The sequence below is a fragment of the Ambystoma mexicanum genome, chromosome 4q, assembly GCF_040938575.1.
Source record: "Ambystoma mexicanum isolate Mex_15411 chromosome 4q, UKY_AmexF1_1, whole genome shotgun sequence".
Classification (NCBI taxonomy): domain Eukaryota; kingdom Metazoa; phylum Chordata; class Amphibia; order Caudata; family Ambystomatidae; genus Ambystoma; species Ambystoma mexicanum.
In genome coordinates, this window is record NC_090928.1 from 586,777,200 (window position 1) to 586,791,092 (window position 13,893).

At 41.7% G+C, this 13,893-nt stretch overlaps 1 protein-coding gene across 3 annotated transcripts in view; it reads right to left on the minus strand.

The window, feature by feature from the left end:
- Positions 1–1,063: 1,063 nt before the first annotated feature.
- The window catches only part of ZBTB2 (zinc finger and BTB domain containing 2), a 68,185-nt gene continuing 55,355 nt past the window's right edge, over positions 1,064–13,893 (minus strand). For all 3 annotated transcript variants that reach the window (XM_069608136.1, XM_069608134.1, XM_069608135.1), the window contains one exon: positions 1,064–5,560. In XM_069608136.1, coding sequence (XP_069464237.1) covers positions 4,195–5,560 — 1,366 coding nt within the window. In that variant the 3' untranslated portion in view covers positions 1,064–4,194. The remainder of the gene's footprint in view (positions 5,561–13,893) is intronic.

Sequence of the window (13,893 nt, forward strand, 5' to 3'; positions counted from 1 at the left end):
TTTTCGCAAGTCCTGTATCCAACCAGTTGATGGTTGGATGGCAAAAAATGGATTTATTGGTAAGCTTCTTCCTTGGGAAGAGAACGCAAAAGGTGAAAGGTGTCTTCTTCATTCCAATCTCCCAGAAACCCATGACATACACAACCAAGACAAAATACAAACGGTAAACCGGCATCAGCATTTTTTAAGGAATGCCACAGCTGATCACTACACATTTTACAGCGACAGCAAGTTGATTAAGGGGCTCTTATCTAGGCCATGAGGGTCCTATGGCAGACACTTCCCTGCGATACCAGCACATATTTGTTTTAAGTGTTTAAGACACGTGTGCTAGAAGAAGTATGCAAGGCATGTGCCCATCTATGAAAGGTCATGTTGCAGCTGCATATCACTGACCCAAGATACCTCCAAAATAGTGTACTCTAAAATACGTGTTCAAACGAGGTCACATTACAAAACAAACACCCTAACAGCAGGGGAAAAAAAGACAATATAACTTTACAGATATAGAATACTGTTTTCAACATCAAACTGTAGGAATGGAATAGATGCCAGACAAACAATTCTCAGACAAGAAATCTACTCTAGCTTACCCTGGACTTAAGCATGGAAAGTGCTATGCAATTCACAAAGAAATTACTAGTAGTGACTTTAATTTACTCCTAGTAAATCAGGAGTATGCCAGAGTAAATAATAGTAACTTCTATGTGAATCAGCCGCACATCATGTGTATATCAATCGTTGAAAGAGGTAAAAAACCTGCTCCAACCCTCTATTTTGAGTTCAGCACTATACAAGAACAGTAACATTTTAGCACTGTTCGGCAGACTCATGGTTTTATTTTTCAGTTTCACAAATGGCTTTCTTTTAGTAGCGTACAATGCTCAAAATAATCCCAGAAATCGCCACATTCCAAGTGGAGGTCATAAGAAATTAGAAAGGAGCATATATTTCCACATTTTAGACAGGATCAGTAGTGGTGTTCATAACCCGACACCGCCATGCATCTACTCCAAAGAAGTCTCAATTAAACTCGAACAATACAAGACACTTCATCCATCTGTTACAAATTACATTCCACAAAGTTCGGTTTTTATTTGGAGATACAATGTATAAAAAAGTACAAATCTGCAAATGTAATATACATAAATGGACAAAAACCTTTAGCTTAAACATAGGCTTTGAAATGTTCTGTATTACTGTCAACCCCTTACCCTTGCTTTACTGTCAACTGCATGGAAATGATTTGCAGATACATCTGGCAAACTGTCAATTCATCAACATTTTTGAATGCTTTTCCTACTGTTTACTTGGGTTAATATGTATGTGTACAAAGTAAAACCGTTTTTATTCTCTGCTGAAAAGTTCCAGAAGCCTCAACTAATCAAGTTGCTGTCCTGGACATCAAATAAAGGCAAATAAAGGCACTATCTTGTATCTCGACATTACCCCCTAGCACGCCCAGTATACTTTGCCCAGTCCTTGTCTGACTTTGAAAGGAGTGGAAAGGTAGCCAGCACTGTGATCAAATCTTAAACTGTAGGCCACAGGGGTACAGAGAATACAGAACAAGGTTCTCCAGAAAGGTAAAGTTACAAACAATTCAGGAAAATATGGATTTTAGGGGTCATCAGAAAGGCCATTTATAACCAGCATAATTGGCAATTCTACTTAACACACGCCTCTGCTGTTTCAGCACAGTGTGCACATAGCATGCTGAAAACTCAGTCGACTAGGTTCTTTAACTCTGTAAGTAAAGAGATTTAGAGGAAAACGTGCATGATGTCAATATTGCATTTTCTTGAAAATTATGCTTTTTTTCTTCCCACAGGGAAACCTGAGAACTGTTTCTTGCTCCTAAAAAAGATCAAATTAAAAAACCAAACACTATGCTGATGCTAACCTTTGGAAAACTGCAGATACACTTCTCATTGCCTTATTAATCCTGCATTGAAAACATGGAACACATGGTCCAAATCAAGTAATAACGCAGAACCCCATCTGTTAAAAGCTATGAAAATGTGTTCTAACATGGGATGGAGTGCCTATCAAACAAATAGGAAAACAGCTGTATAGCTGAAATATTTTTCTACATCTAGGCTTAATATTATACTGTAAGACCCAAATTGATCTGGTTCTTTAAAACTAAAATGGATTTTAAACATATGAGCAAGGAGTTCCAATATCTGGGTGGACAGAACACTTACAAGTGGGGGAAGGAAGAATGCATGTTCTCTATGCTGCAGATCCTTCTCACCATTTACCAGCTATGATGTACAGAACTTCACAAGATATCAGATTTTACATACGCTAGGGCTGGAAGTTCAAAGAGGCACATTTTCGTTCCCTTTTTTCTGCCACAAATAATAAACAACCCTTCTGTTAGTCGTTTAAAAAACACATCTTTTCATCAGAATATATTTCTGCCAGATAACCACAAAACTTGCCATAGGCACATTAAACCTTATAGCACTTTAACATTACTTTTCTTAGTTAGATTTCAAATTTTAACTTTTAGAGGTAAAAAGAAAAAAAAAAGAATGTACGTCCAGTTGGTAACTGAAGACACAAATAATAATGTGATATGTATTTAAGGAGTACATTTATTATTCCAGGAAGTTATGCTTTTAATTAGCCCCTGTTTTTGAAATGACTACAGACAAATTAACGTTTTTTTTTTTAAAAGAGGAGCCCAGGAACAGAAGTCTGCTTCAAAATCATAGCACTCGTTCCCATTTTAACTTGGCAATGTTAAAGTCCACGACTTACCACACAAACATTAAATTGTAATACCACATTAAACAAAATAATAGAATAAGGCAGCTGATAAAACAGATCAACAATTCACCATTGTAAAGTGGCATGATAAGTACTATGGGATGAAGAATGATCAAAATAGTGTCTTATTTTCACTTACTGTGGTATTTTTAAAAGTTCCTAAAGAAAAAAAAAAGTATTTATGGCTATGAATGCCCCCATTGATACCAGTCTTATTTTAACTTGTGGCTTTCCTACAACTTCAACGCTTCAAACGTTTTGTACATTGCACCACATGAGGTTCTGAGGATATGAGAATTAGGACATTAAAAAAAAGATAATACTGTAGCTAGAAAAAAAAAGTTCACAAAAGGCATTAGAAACCTTTCCTGCTTGGCTCATTAAAATGTCTCTTAAGGATAGGAAAGAAATAACAAAAAGGACTTGAACGTACATTCCACGTTTACAACAAAAGGCAATTTTGAGATGGTATATGCGTTTTACACAATACATAAATGCAAGGTTGTTAAAGCAACAGGCTACATACAGCAGTTAAGTTCTTAATAGTCAACTACATGACATCAAGGGAAATTGCAAATTAAAAGAAAACACAAACATACTCCTTTGAAATTCACTGTAGCCAAACAGATAGTTTTTCTTCATGACATGTGAGGCCAGCTCTCTAGTTACACAAAGGAAAGTCAAAACTAACAATAAACACCCGTGCCAATGTGGATGGAGGAATAGATATAAAATGCCAATTTAGCAATTAAGATTACATTATGGCTAGTTAAGTAAAGTCATTTCAACAAAATAACTTTCCCTAAAAGGTAATGCCAGTGATGGAGGAGAACATGAAACTTCATTGAACTGTCACATAATATAGAGGCCCTGGCACACTCCTTCGCCGTTTTGCTCACCTTGCTTTTCACCTAGCACTCTGCAGCATTTGCTGGATATTCACAAAAGGAAGACATCACAAGAAAAACAAAAAAAACAAAACATTGCGTGTATAAACACTCATACACTCCAACCAAAATGTTATGTTCCGAATTTCTTTTAAGTTTACATTTCTTTGAAGGTTTTATTATTTCTAAAAATCCACAGTTCACTAGCACTGTTGACACGGTTAGCCAAATGCTCTGTACAATTTTCATCAGAGTAAAACCCACTAGATTTTAGAAACATGAAGTAAAAACCTATTTTTCTGTGTGGCGAGACGGCAACAAGCATTTTCCAGATCACCCACACTAAGTAGATGTACATTTTTCCAGATGGACATGGTTTCAGTAAATACGTATAAAGGAATAGGCAAAATATATTGAGCGTGTGCGTATATATTTATTACACATACATATACATGACAAATACTCTGTATATAGATATGTACATATAATTTATATGTGACATATATACATACACACACGGCAATCTAAGCTAATCTAGCAATACAGTTTCCTCCTCCCGCTTGATGGAGGTTAACATTGGGTTGTCATTTTCATTGGTTTCAGAGTCCCCACTACTTAAATGGATGGATTTCCCTTCATCGTCTAAATCAAAGGCATCAGAGTTCTGTGGTTGGCACGTGTGTTTGACCACTTCATTGGGAGTTGAAAAAGTTTTATCGCACATATTGCATTTATAGCGTTTGTTTGTCTGTACCATGTTGTCAATTTGGCTGCTTTCATCAAAATTACAGAGTTCCAGAGTTTGTCTGTCCACTACGGTGTATGTGTCCGAGCTCTTTAGGCACACATGCCTGGCAGCCTGATTGGCTCTGCAAAAACTTTTGTCACACGTGCTGCATTTGAACGGCTTGCCTGTGTGTATGTACATATGTTCTCTCCAGTGGCTCTTCTGAATGAACTTGCGGCCACAGATGGAGCATTCATACTTGCGCCTCTTCACTTCTCGCTCCAGGTCCACCTGCTCTAAGTTATCAATGTCTGCAATGTCTGTTGGGGGTGGTGTGTCTGGTGGCTGCTGCCCATCAATCATCGGAGAGTCCGAATTCTGAGCTAGTTCACTGTCACTGAGCGCTCCACCATCTGTAGCATCCATCGAATCTTTTGTCAGGTCAGCAGCATTGCTACAGAAGGATGGAGACATGCTAGCATCAACCCGGTTGGTAGAGGTGAAGGGTATTCCCGTGTGAAGCTGAAGATGATCACGCAAACTACTTCTCAGATTGAAACGCCGGCCACACAGATGGCAGGCATAATATTTTGGAAAGCTACCATTCCTTTTCATAATACTCGGCTTTACGTGAGCTATTGTGAGTGATGAAGGTTGGTCTTCAGATGGGGAGTCTTCCATACTATTTTCCTCCAGAGATGGAGCGGTGGGAAGAACAGATGTCAGATCTGGAGACATAGGAGGCTGCAAAGCATCAGACGGATTTGTGTTTTTCTGGGTGGGTTGTGGCAAAATCGTGCTTAATCGAGATACTGAGGTACTTTCTGGAACTGGATCCTGAGTCATTCTGGAGGGCTGTTGTCTGGTCTCCCTTCCCAACTTGTCCGCAGCTGAGGCAATTTTATTGGGGTTTCTGATCTGATGGTCAGCAATTTGAATTCCGTATAGTGAAGATGCCAAGGGGAACACTTGATCAGGATGTGAGAAGCCTCCATGGCTAGCAAGGCTTGCCTCTTGAATGAGTGGGTATGCATGAAGAAATTTTATGCCCTGCTCTAGGCGAACAGGATCAATGAGCTGTGGGGCCATCTTCCCAGTGTACATCAAATGTAAGAGATAGCTGAAGATGTCAGGCTGTATATCAGTTGGTTTCAAACGCACGCATTCACTGCAAGGTAGAAACAAAAGAAATTGCTGTCAGTATGTAGCATAAAATAATGTTTATTCATCATCCATTAGTAAAAAACACATTTCTTGAGAAATAAATGCAACTCAAAATCAGACAAGGGTAATATTAGGTTTAGCAATGACACCTTTGGGTTAACAAATAAAACAGCTTTGTATAGATCTATATGTAGATAAATAAAGAAACATTTTGTCCATTAGTGTCATCCAACACTGCCTGTATCTGGAAATGTGATAATGCAACAAAACTACATTAGAATAACGTACCCCCATTGGGTAACATTATTGCACGAAAATATCGGTGGAAGACTGGCAAGTGCAGCTATACTGGATACTTACTCACCAAATTGACAACATGGTTGGGAACCATGGCGTTAGTATGACAAGAAAGAAAACTGCCTTCCTAAAATGAAACGGGATGTAAGGTTGGGACGCCCACATAGAATTAGTGCAACCTCACATGAAGGTAATAAAATTGGAAACTGCAGGTTCGGAAGGAGGTGGCCAGATCTGCTGCAAAGTTTTAAAGTCTTCGGTGACCCACAGTGTCTACACCGACCATCGTGCCAGCTATGCGAGGGCTCGACCCCACAGGAGCATCGTTCCCCTGCTGCAAAGCCAGCTGGTCTTTAAATATTTATTTTTCTTTATTTCAACCTTAATTTATTGTCTCTGCCACTGAGTGCGCTGCCTGCCTCTCCGCTCCTCCCTGTTGCATTCCCCTTGCTCTGATCCCCCTCCCTGCCCCTCTTTTTCAAGCTCCTGCCCACCCCGTCCCCATTGGATCTAGCAACTTTCTGGAAGTGCTTTTAGCTGAGAGTTACAGGGCAGCCTTGCCCTGTACGCCAGGCGCACGGTCCACCGATACAAACAGAAAAGGTGGCAAGATTTGGGATAACAGCCAGTGTTGCACTTCCTAAATCCTACCACTATCTTATCACTACCATGCGATTCTCACCACTGTCCGAAATCTTTCTGCGCTCCACAGCTAGCCAATGTATTGCAGTAGATGATTTCTGAGGACAGCCAATGCATTGAGTTTAGATGAATTTTGAGGATAGCCAATGTATTGCCTGGGGTTAAACATTGTGTCACACTTTTAAATAGAAGGCTAGCCTACCTGAGACCACCTGTCTGGACTCTTCTACTACCTGCACTACTCAATGACATTCTGCACAACACCTGTGCTTTTAGAATGCAGCCATCCCGCATACTATCTCTCTCACATACTCTCCAGACTACCGCTCTGCACCCACCCTCATGCCTGCTCAACATGGGTGACTAGCAGGGATTTGGCCACCTCTACCTACCTTCATATTGGCTAAAATGCATGCACACAACTCTCTGAACAATTTCCTGTACTTGGACTTCGGTCCCCAAGGGCGTTCAACCTGCAGTCCCTTGAGACCATACCAATGATGAAAGGCGCTATACAAATGCCCATTCCATTACAAATCTACATATAAGGCATGTGCCCAATAGGAATGCTGGGTGAAAATTAAAAGCAGGGAGCTTTAGTGTTAAACAAATACTTGTAATTCACTGAGTGGAATGAATCATTTCATCGATGTTGTCCTCTTCCACCTAACAAACTTGGCGGGAAGAGAGTTCACAGATGACCATGCTGAGAGGCAGAAACGCAACAATGCAGACCAGACAACAGTTAAGCAAATATATAAAACAAAAGTACCATGCTGCTGCTCTTAGGAATGCTCCCTCTTGGCGAAACATAGGGCGAAAACATCTTCAGAATTCATCTGAAGTAACCAATGTGGCTATTCTGCAAATTTTACAGATTGACAGATGCTGCCGATGCTGCTTTCTTGGGAATTAAAATTGCAAACCCGTTACCAGTGAGAAATATAGGATACCATCCATCTTCCTGCAGTGTCTTTAAAACATTGCAGCCTGGGATTAAACCGTTATAAATCACAGAGGGTGGATCATATTTCCTACACTTTTTTCCCCCCTTTAAGATAAAAACCAAGTGCTCTTTCCTCAATAAAGTCATCCAAGGTATCTTCAGAAGAAGTGAGGTCTGGGCAGCAGAAATACTTGGATATAGCTCTTAATTAATTCCCCAGAGGAAAACATGCTAAGGGTAGGGTGTGACAATAGCTGAAACAATAACACTTGCTAGGATTTCCTGTAAAGGAAATAGTAGCTATGCAAGAGACACAATAAAATAATCATTGGCAAAGACAACAGTTTTGGTTTTGTTATAGGCCTTTGCCGGGCACTACCGCAATGATACTACCAAACTATAAAATGGTAATAGGTGGAAAATTGTGCAATTGCCTGAACATAGGATAGCACTGCCTGGCAAATCCCTATTTAATACCTACGCAGGAGCAAAGAGTATTGCTGATGTCAGTGTTCACGGGTCTCCAGATAAAGAAACCGACCCAAATCAAGTGGTTGAAGGCACACGGTTAAGAAATGTGTATTACTTCAGCAATACAATTACAGCTGCAATGAAACCATTTGTTTATGTTTAATGCTTATAACGCGCCGCAGCCCGTAGGCATCAGGATGCACACAGAACACGAGACAGAAAAAACTGATAACATAACACACAACAGAAAAGCAAGCAGCAATGGATAGTGAATCAACTGATCCAAGTCTAGATCATTATTCATCAGGGGGTCTAAACAGTAACGTCTTGAGCCGTTTGCGGAAAATGGGGGGACCCTTCTTTGTACGCATCTCGACTGGAAGATCATTCCAGGCGAGTGTAGCTATGACCGGGAAAGTCTGTCCCTTGCCACGCGTTCTTTTAACCTTGGGACAAACAAGGCGATAGGTAGTACTAGCTCTCGTGGATCTTCCCTGCGTTTGCTGGTTAAGGCAGTCTTTTAGGTAACTTGGTGCAGAACCATACAGGCATTTATGCGTCAAAGAATTTTAAACTTAATTCTGGACGTGACGGGCAGCCAGTTCAGTTCTCTCCTGGCAAGAGTTATATGGTCTCTTTTGGGAACATTTTTAACAATGCGAACCCCATCATTTTGCAAGGTTTGGAGCTTTCGTATGCTATTCTTACCTGCTCCTCCTGAAAGAGCACTGCAATTGTCTATGCAGGGCATTACAATTGCACTGACCAGGGTTTCACAATTCCTACATGTGACATATGGTTTTACCAATCTGAGCAACCTCAGTTGATATTGGGATTTCTTTGCGACGTTGTCCACATGTGTTTCTGCTCCCAGAGACTGGTCGACAATCACTCCCAGGGTTTTGACTTTGTCCAAAGTCCTGATGCAGTGGTCATCAATAAGGAACTCTGAATATTCAGAGCCCAATCTCATCCTAGCTTGGAAGGATCTGAAGACCAATAATTCTGTCTTTATCATTGTTAAGACAAAGCCAGTTGGTTGTCATCCAGTTTTTCTATATTTGATATGTACTCTGGATTTTGTTACTGTCCTCAGCGTAGTCTCTGCTCAGTTCTATCAACTGCTAAGTATCATCGGCATAGTTTGTAAATCTGGCCTCAACTTTGTCCAGAATGTTACATAAGGGCACAAATAGATGTTAAAGAGTGCCGGAGAGAGACATGTACCCTGCGGAACACTGCAATTAGATGGTCTTTGCAAAGAAGTTACCTGGCCCCAACAAACTCCTGTCTGACAAAAAGGACTTCATCCACTTTACAGCTGATGGGGAAAGAAGGCCCACAGAAGATAGGGAGACTCAGAAATCTGCTTAGTAAAAACGATGGGCAACGTTTGATGTTACTGCTTGATAGAGCTAGCTGGGGAGGATGTGTCAGTTGGGAAGGGACAGTTAGGTGGTGGGAATGACCATGGGCAGTCTATGGGTAGCAAGCAATCAAACACCCCATGGCTGAGTGCCCTCCTCACATGCCACCTGCCTCCCAGCCGTACTCCAATGCAATAGTTCTGGCCAGTGGTAGAAGTGTACGCAATGAAGTAGTGGAACTACTGCTGGCCTGCCCCCGCTCCCCATAAACCCCATCGCCAACACACCTGCTGTTGGGAATGTTTACTGCAGTCACTGAAGTTCAGGTTTCAACTTCTTCCTACAATTCTGTTTTAAAACAAACCATTCCGGAATGGTTTATTTTTCAAATAAAAGTATGGGAACAGTAAACAAAACAAAACCATAGCAATGGAGCACCGATCCCAACCGCTTCGACCACTGGTTCTGGCTTACAAGTGGAGCTTATTTGTCGAATGAAAATAAAGTAAGGACTAGTCTTATTTTGTACTAGTGTGGTAAAAAGCACTTGTTTTTTGGGACAATCTTTCTTGTTTGATATATCTGAGATTTGAGTTTACCAACAAGCCAATAGATGACAAACGGCATTATCCTTTCCTCCCCCTACCTACCAACCACTCAATTTCTTTCACAATGCATCTTCTCGGTTGAGTGGAGGAGAGGAGATGTGTTGGAGTTTAGGTGGGCGGGGTGTCACTCAAATAAGTTTCTATAGCATACATAAAACTGATTGATACATTCCTGAATGGTGAGGGTCCAGACGCATACTGGCAGACTTCTCTGCATATTCCAAACACTGCTGCCAAACAGTGAGGTAACAAAATACACAATTTGCAGAGATTGCTGCAATTTGTTCCATGAAAGTTGCCATATTTTAGAATCCCCTTTGAGAACCATCGGGCCCTCTTGAAAAATGTATTTAAGAAAACCCCCTAACAAGATTAGCCCCAATGCACAGCGAAAGAAATAAATGTAGCAATTAAATGCTTCCTTGTTGTTTCGAAAATTCAAGTGTACAGCTGCAGAACCAACAAGTTATATGGCAAAGGCCTACCGGATTGCAGTGTGTCAGTCCATAAACAGTGTCCTACTGGAGGACTACCAATATTCTTTCCCTCCATAAATCAATTTAAACAATACTAATTTAATTATGATTTATAATTTCATTATATCTCCCTTCATTTGATGTTTGTTCGCACAAAAATTAAAATCAAGATCTAAGTTCAGTCGTTACATTTGCGTCTAGTGAAAATTAAACAAAGACATTCATGTAGATTAATCAGAAATTATCTAGCTACAAAGAATACACATTTTATACTACCTGCGGCTGTCCAGATATTTTTGGACTATGACTCCCATGATCCCTTAGCAGTGACTATGCTGGATAGGACAATGGGAGTTGCTAGTCCAAAACATGTGGAGTGCAATAGTTTGCAGAGCTATGGTCTGAAAAACTAAGCACAGACTATAACGATATCAGTAAAGAAACAGTGACAAGTCCTCTGAAATCGTACCAAATTCCCTTTAAGACAACAAGGAAAAGTCTGAAGAGGAAAGAAAAATAGCCAATGCAATACCTCAACAAAAAAAAACACTGTGATGACAAATGCAATACCTCAACAAAATAACCACTGTGATGCATCTCAAACATCTGTTTTGCCCCGGTTACAAACATGTACAATTGAGATAACCCTACCAGTAACCAAGAAAAGGTAGACTTTTTTTGGGACAAATTGAAAATATACTTGGATATAACTAATACCACTTCAAGCAAAGAACCGTTTGAATACTTAGTCATTCCTAAAAGTAAAAATGTAACTCAATGTTTGATTATTCCTGTTTTGAGCAGTTTTACTATGAAAACAACTTTAATACAAAGGACCAAAAAGTTACAATAAGACTTGTAAAGAGGTATAAACTATTCACGCATTATATATTAAACCCAAATTGAATTATAAAACCTGGTGAGAAGGATGGTGCTTCAATAATCATGTGCACCAGTTACTAAAATGCAGAACGTTAGGTTCAACCTAAACAAGAAGCAATGTATACGACATGCATTACTTACCGTAAAAGCATTTCTGATGGTTGCATCGGCTTAGATTCACATGCTGTGCATAGTCCGACATCCAGTGGTCACTGCAGAGTATTGCATCTTGTGTTTCGAAAATCGAAAAGGGGACGTCGACATAAGTGTGTCTGTAATACTATCCCTATAGTGACGTGTAGTGTACCCAAAATCCCTCACGCGTCGAGGTCCCTCTGTTTGTATTTTTTCTGCCACGAGGGTGCCTTATGACTAACGTGAGCGAGTACAGAAAAGAGAAAGAAATAAGACGTCTAGGTTCCTTCCATCCGAGCAGGGAGGAAGGGTGGGCGCATGTGAATCTAAGCAGATACAACCATCAGAAATGCTTTTACGGTAAGTAATGCATGTCTTCTGATGTTTGTTAATTTGCTTAGAATCACATGCTGTGCATAGACTAGCGAGCAGTACCCGGAGTTGAAGGTGGGTTGTGAGAATGAACATTTGTGAAAAGATGTCTTAGTACTGCTTGTCCCACCTGAGAATCAGACCTAGAATGAATGTCTAGACAATAGTGTTTTGTAAAGGTGTGTACAGAACTCCTGGTTGCCGCTTTGCAAATGGACTCTAGGGGAACACTTGCAATGAACGCTATGGATGCCCCAGTGCCTCGAGTAGTGTGCGCTCTAGGCTTGAAGGGCAGTTCTCTCTTGGCAAGAGTGTAACAGAGAGTGATGCACTGGACAATCCATCTAAATATAGTGGATATGGAGACTGCATCTCCTTCTCTTCCTGCCGCCACTGAGACAAAGAACTGATTAGTCTTTCTCATATAAAACATGACCGCTCTGCGCACATCAATTGTGTGCAGGCTCTTTTCTCCCAAGTTTGATGGGTTTTGAAAGAACGTTGGTAGTTCTATTGACTGGTTGACATGGAATTTTGAAATGAACTTCGGTGCAAACCTAGGGTGTGTGCGTAGAACCACCTATCTTTGTGAACTGTTACAAAGGGATCCAGTATAGAGAGCGCTTGTAGTTCACTCACTCTCCAAATGGAGGTGATAGCAATCAAGAAAGCAGTCTTAAGAGTGAGATCCTTAAGGGTTGCTTTATGCATGGGCTGGAAGGCGGAGCCCATTAGCATGGTTAGTACAACATTCAGGTCCCATCCGGGAGCGGGTTAGATTTAGGAGGGTGAATTCTTTTCACTCCCTCCATGAAGGCTTTAATAACTGGAACTTTCCACCATGACACCTTTTGTTGAGACGCAGTGTAGGCGGAGAGTTCAGCTAGGTGAACTTTAATAGAATTAAAGACTAAACCTGAGTCCAACAAGTGAGTCAGGTACAGAACAATCTATGTGGGTAGCAGTCAACAGGGTTGATGTTCTTTGATTTACACCAGATGACGAACCGTTTCCACTTGCTAGAGTAGCAGTAACGAGTGTTCGGTTTCCTTGCTTCTCTGAGAATGTCCATGTATCTCTGTGGGAGCTGCAAATGTCCAAATTCTATGACCTGAGTAGCCAGGCTGCCGAGTTCAGGGTCTGTGGGCATGGGAGCAGCGTTTGGCCCCTGTCCTGTGACAGCATGTTGTACGGGCAGGGTAGTTTCACTGGAGGAGACAGTGACATCTCCATCAGATGAGCGAACCAGGGTTGGCGGGCCCACTTGGGGGCCACCAGTATCATGGTAACTGGTTCCTGGTGCATCTTGTGCACTATCTTGTTGAGAAGGGGAGTCGGGGGTGGAGGGGGGGGAAAGCGTAGACAAATTTCCCTGACCAGGTTATCCAGAGACCGTTCCCCTTGGAGCAGTTCTGGGGGTACCTGGAGGCGTAATCTTGGCATTGGGTGTTGCGAACAGGTCGATCTCTGGGAAACCCCATTCTGCGAAAACTTTGGAGACGATGTCTTTGTGTAGTCGCCATTCGTACTCTGCGGGCAGAGGAAAGTCTCTGCTGAGTTCGTCTGCCAGAAGATTGAGTTCCCCTGGTACATGTTGAGGTAACAGGAACATGTGTTTGAGAACCCATTTACAGATGTTCTGGCACATCTTGGACAGTCCTGGAGAGCGAGTGCCCCCTTGCTTGTTCAGGTAGTACATGGCCGTGGTGCGTTCTGTGAGGATCAGCACTGTTTTCCCTTGTAGGTCTGTCTGGAAAACCTTCAGTGCTTTGAAGACCATCAGCAGTTCCAGCAAGTTTATGTGTTTGGACACCACACAGAGTCTAAACTCTGTGCAGTCTGATGGGATAGGCGAGCCCCCCCATCCTGTGAGGGATGCGTCTGTGGTTAGAGTGGCTTCCACTGCGGGGGTGGCGAAAGGTTTCCCCAACACTAGGTTTTCCTTCGACCACCATCGCAGCGAGAGAACCAAGGCCTGCGAGACCACAACTAGATCGTCCCATTGTCCGCTGGCTTGACACCACTGGCTGTTGAGCCACTTGTGCATTAGGCGCAGGCGGGCATGAGGTACCAAATAAATACATGACGCCATCATCCCTAGCAATCGCATGGCCTTGCGTACCGTCACCTCTCGTCCGGCT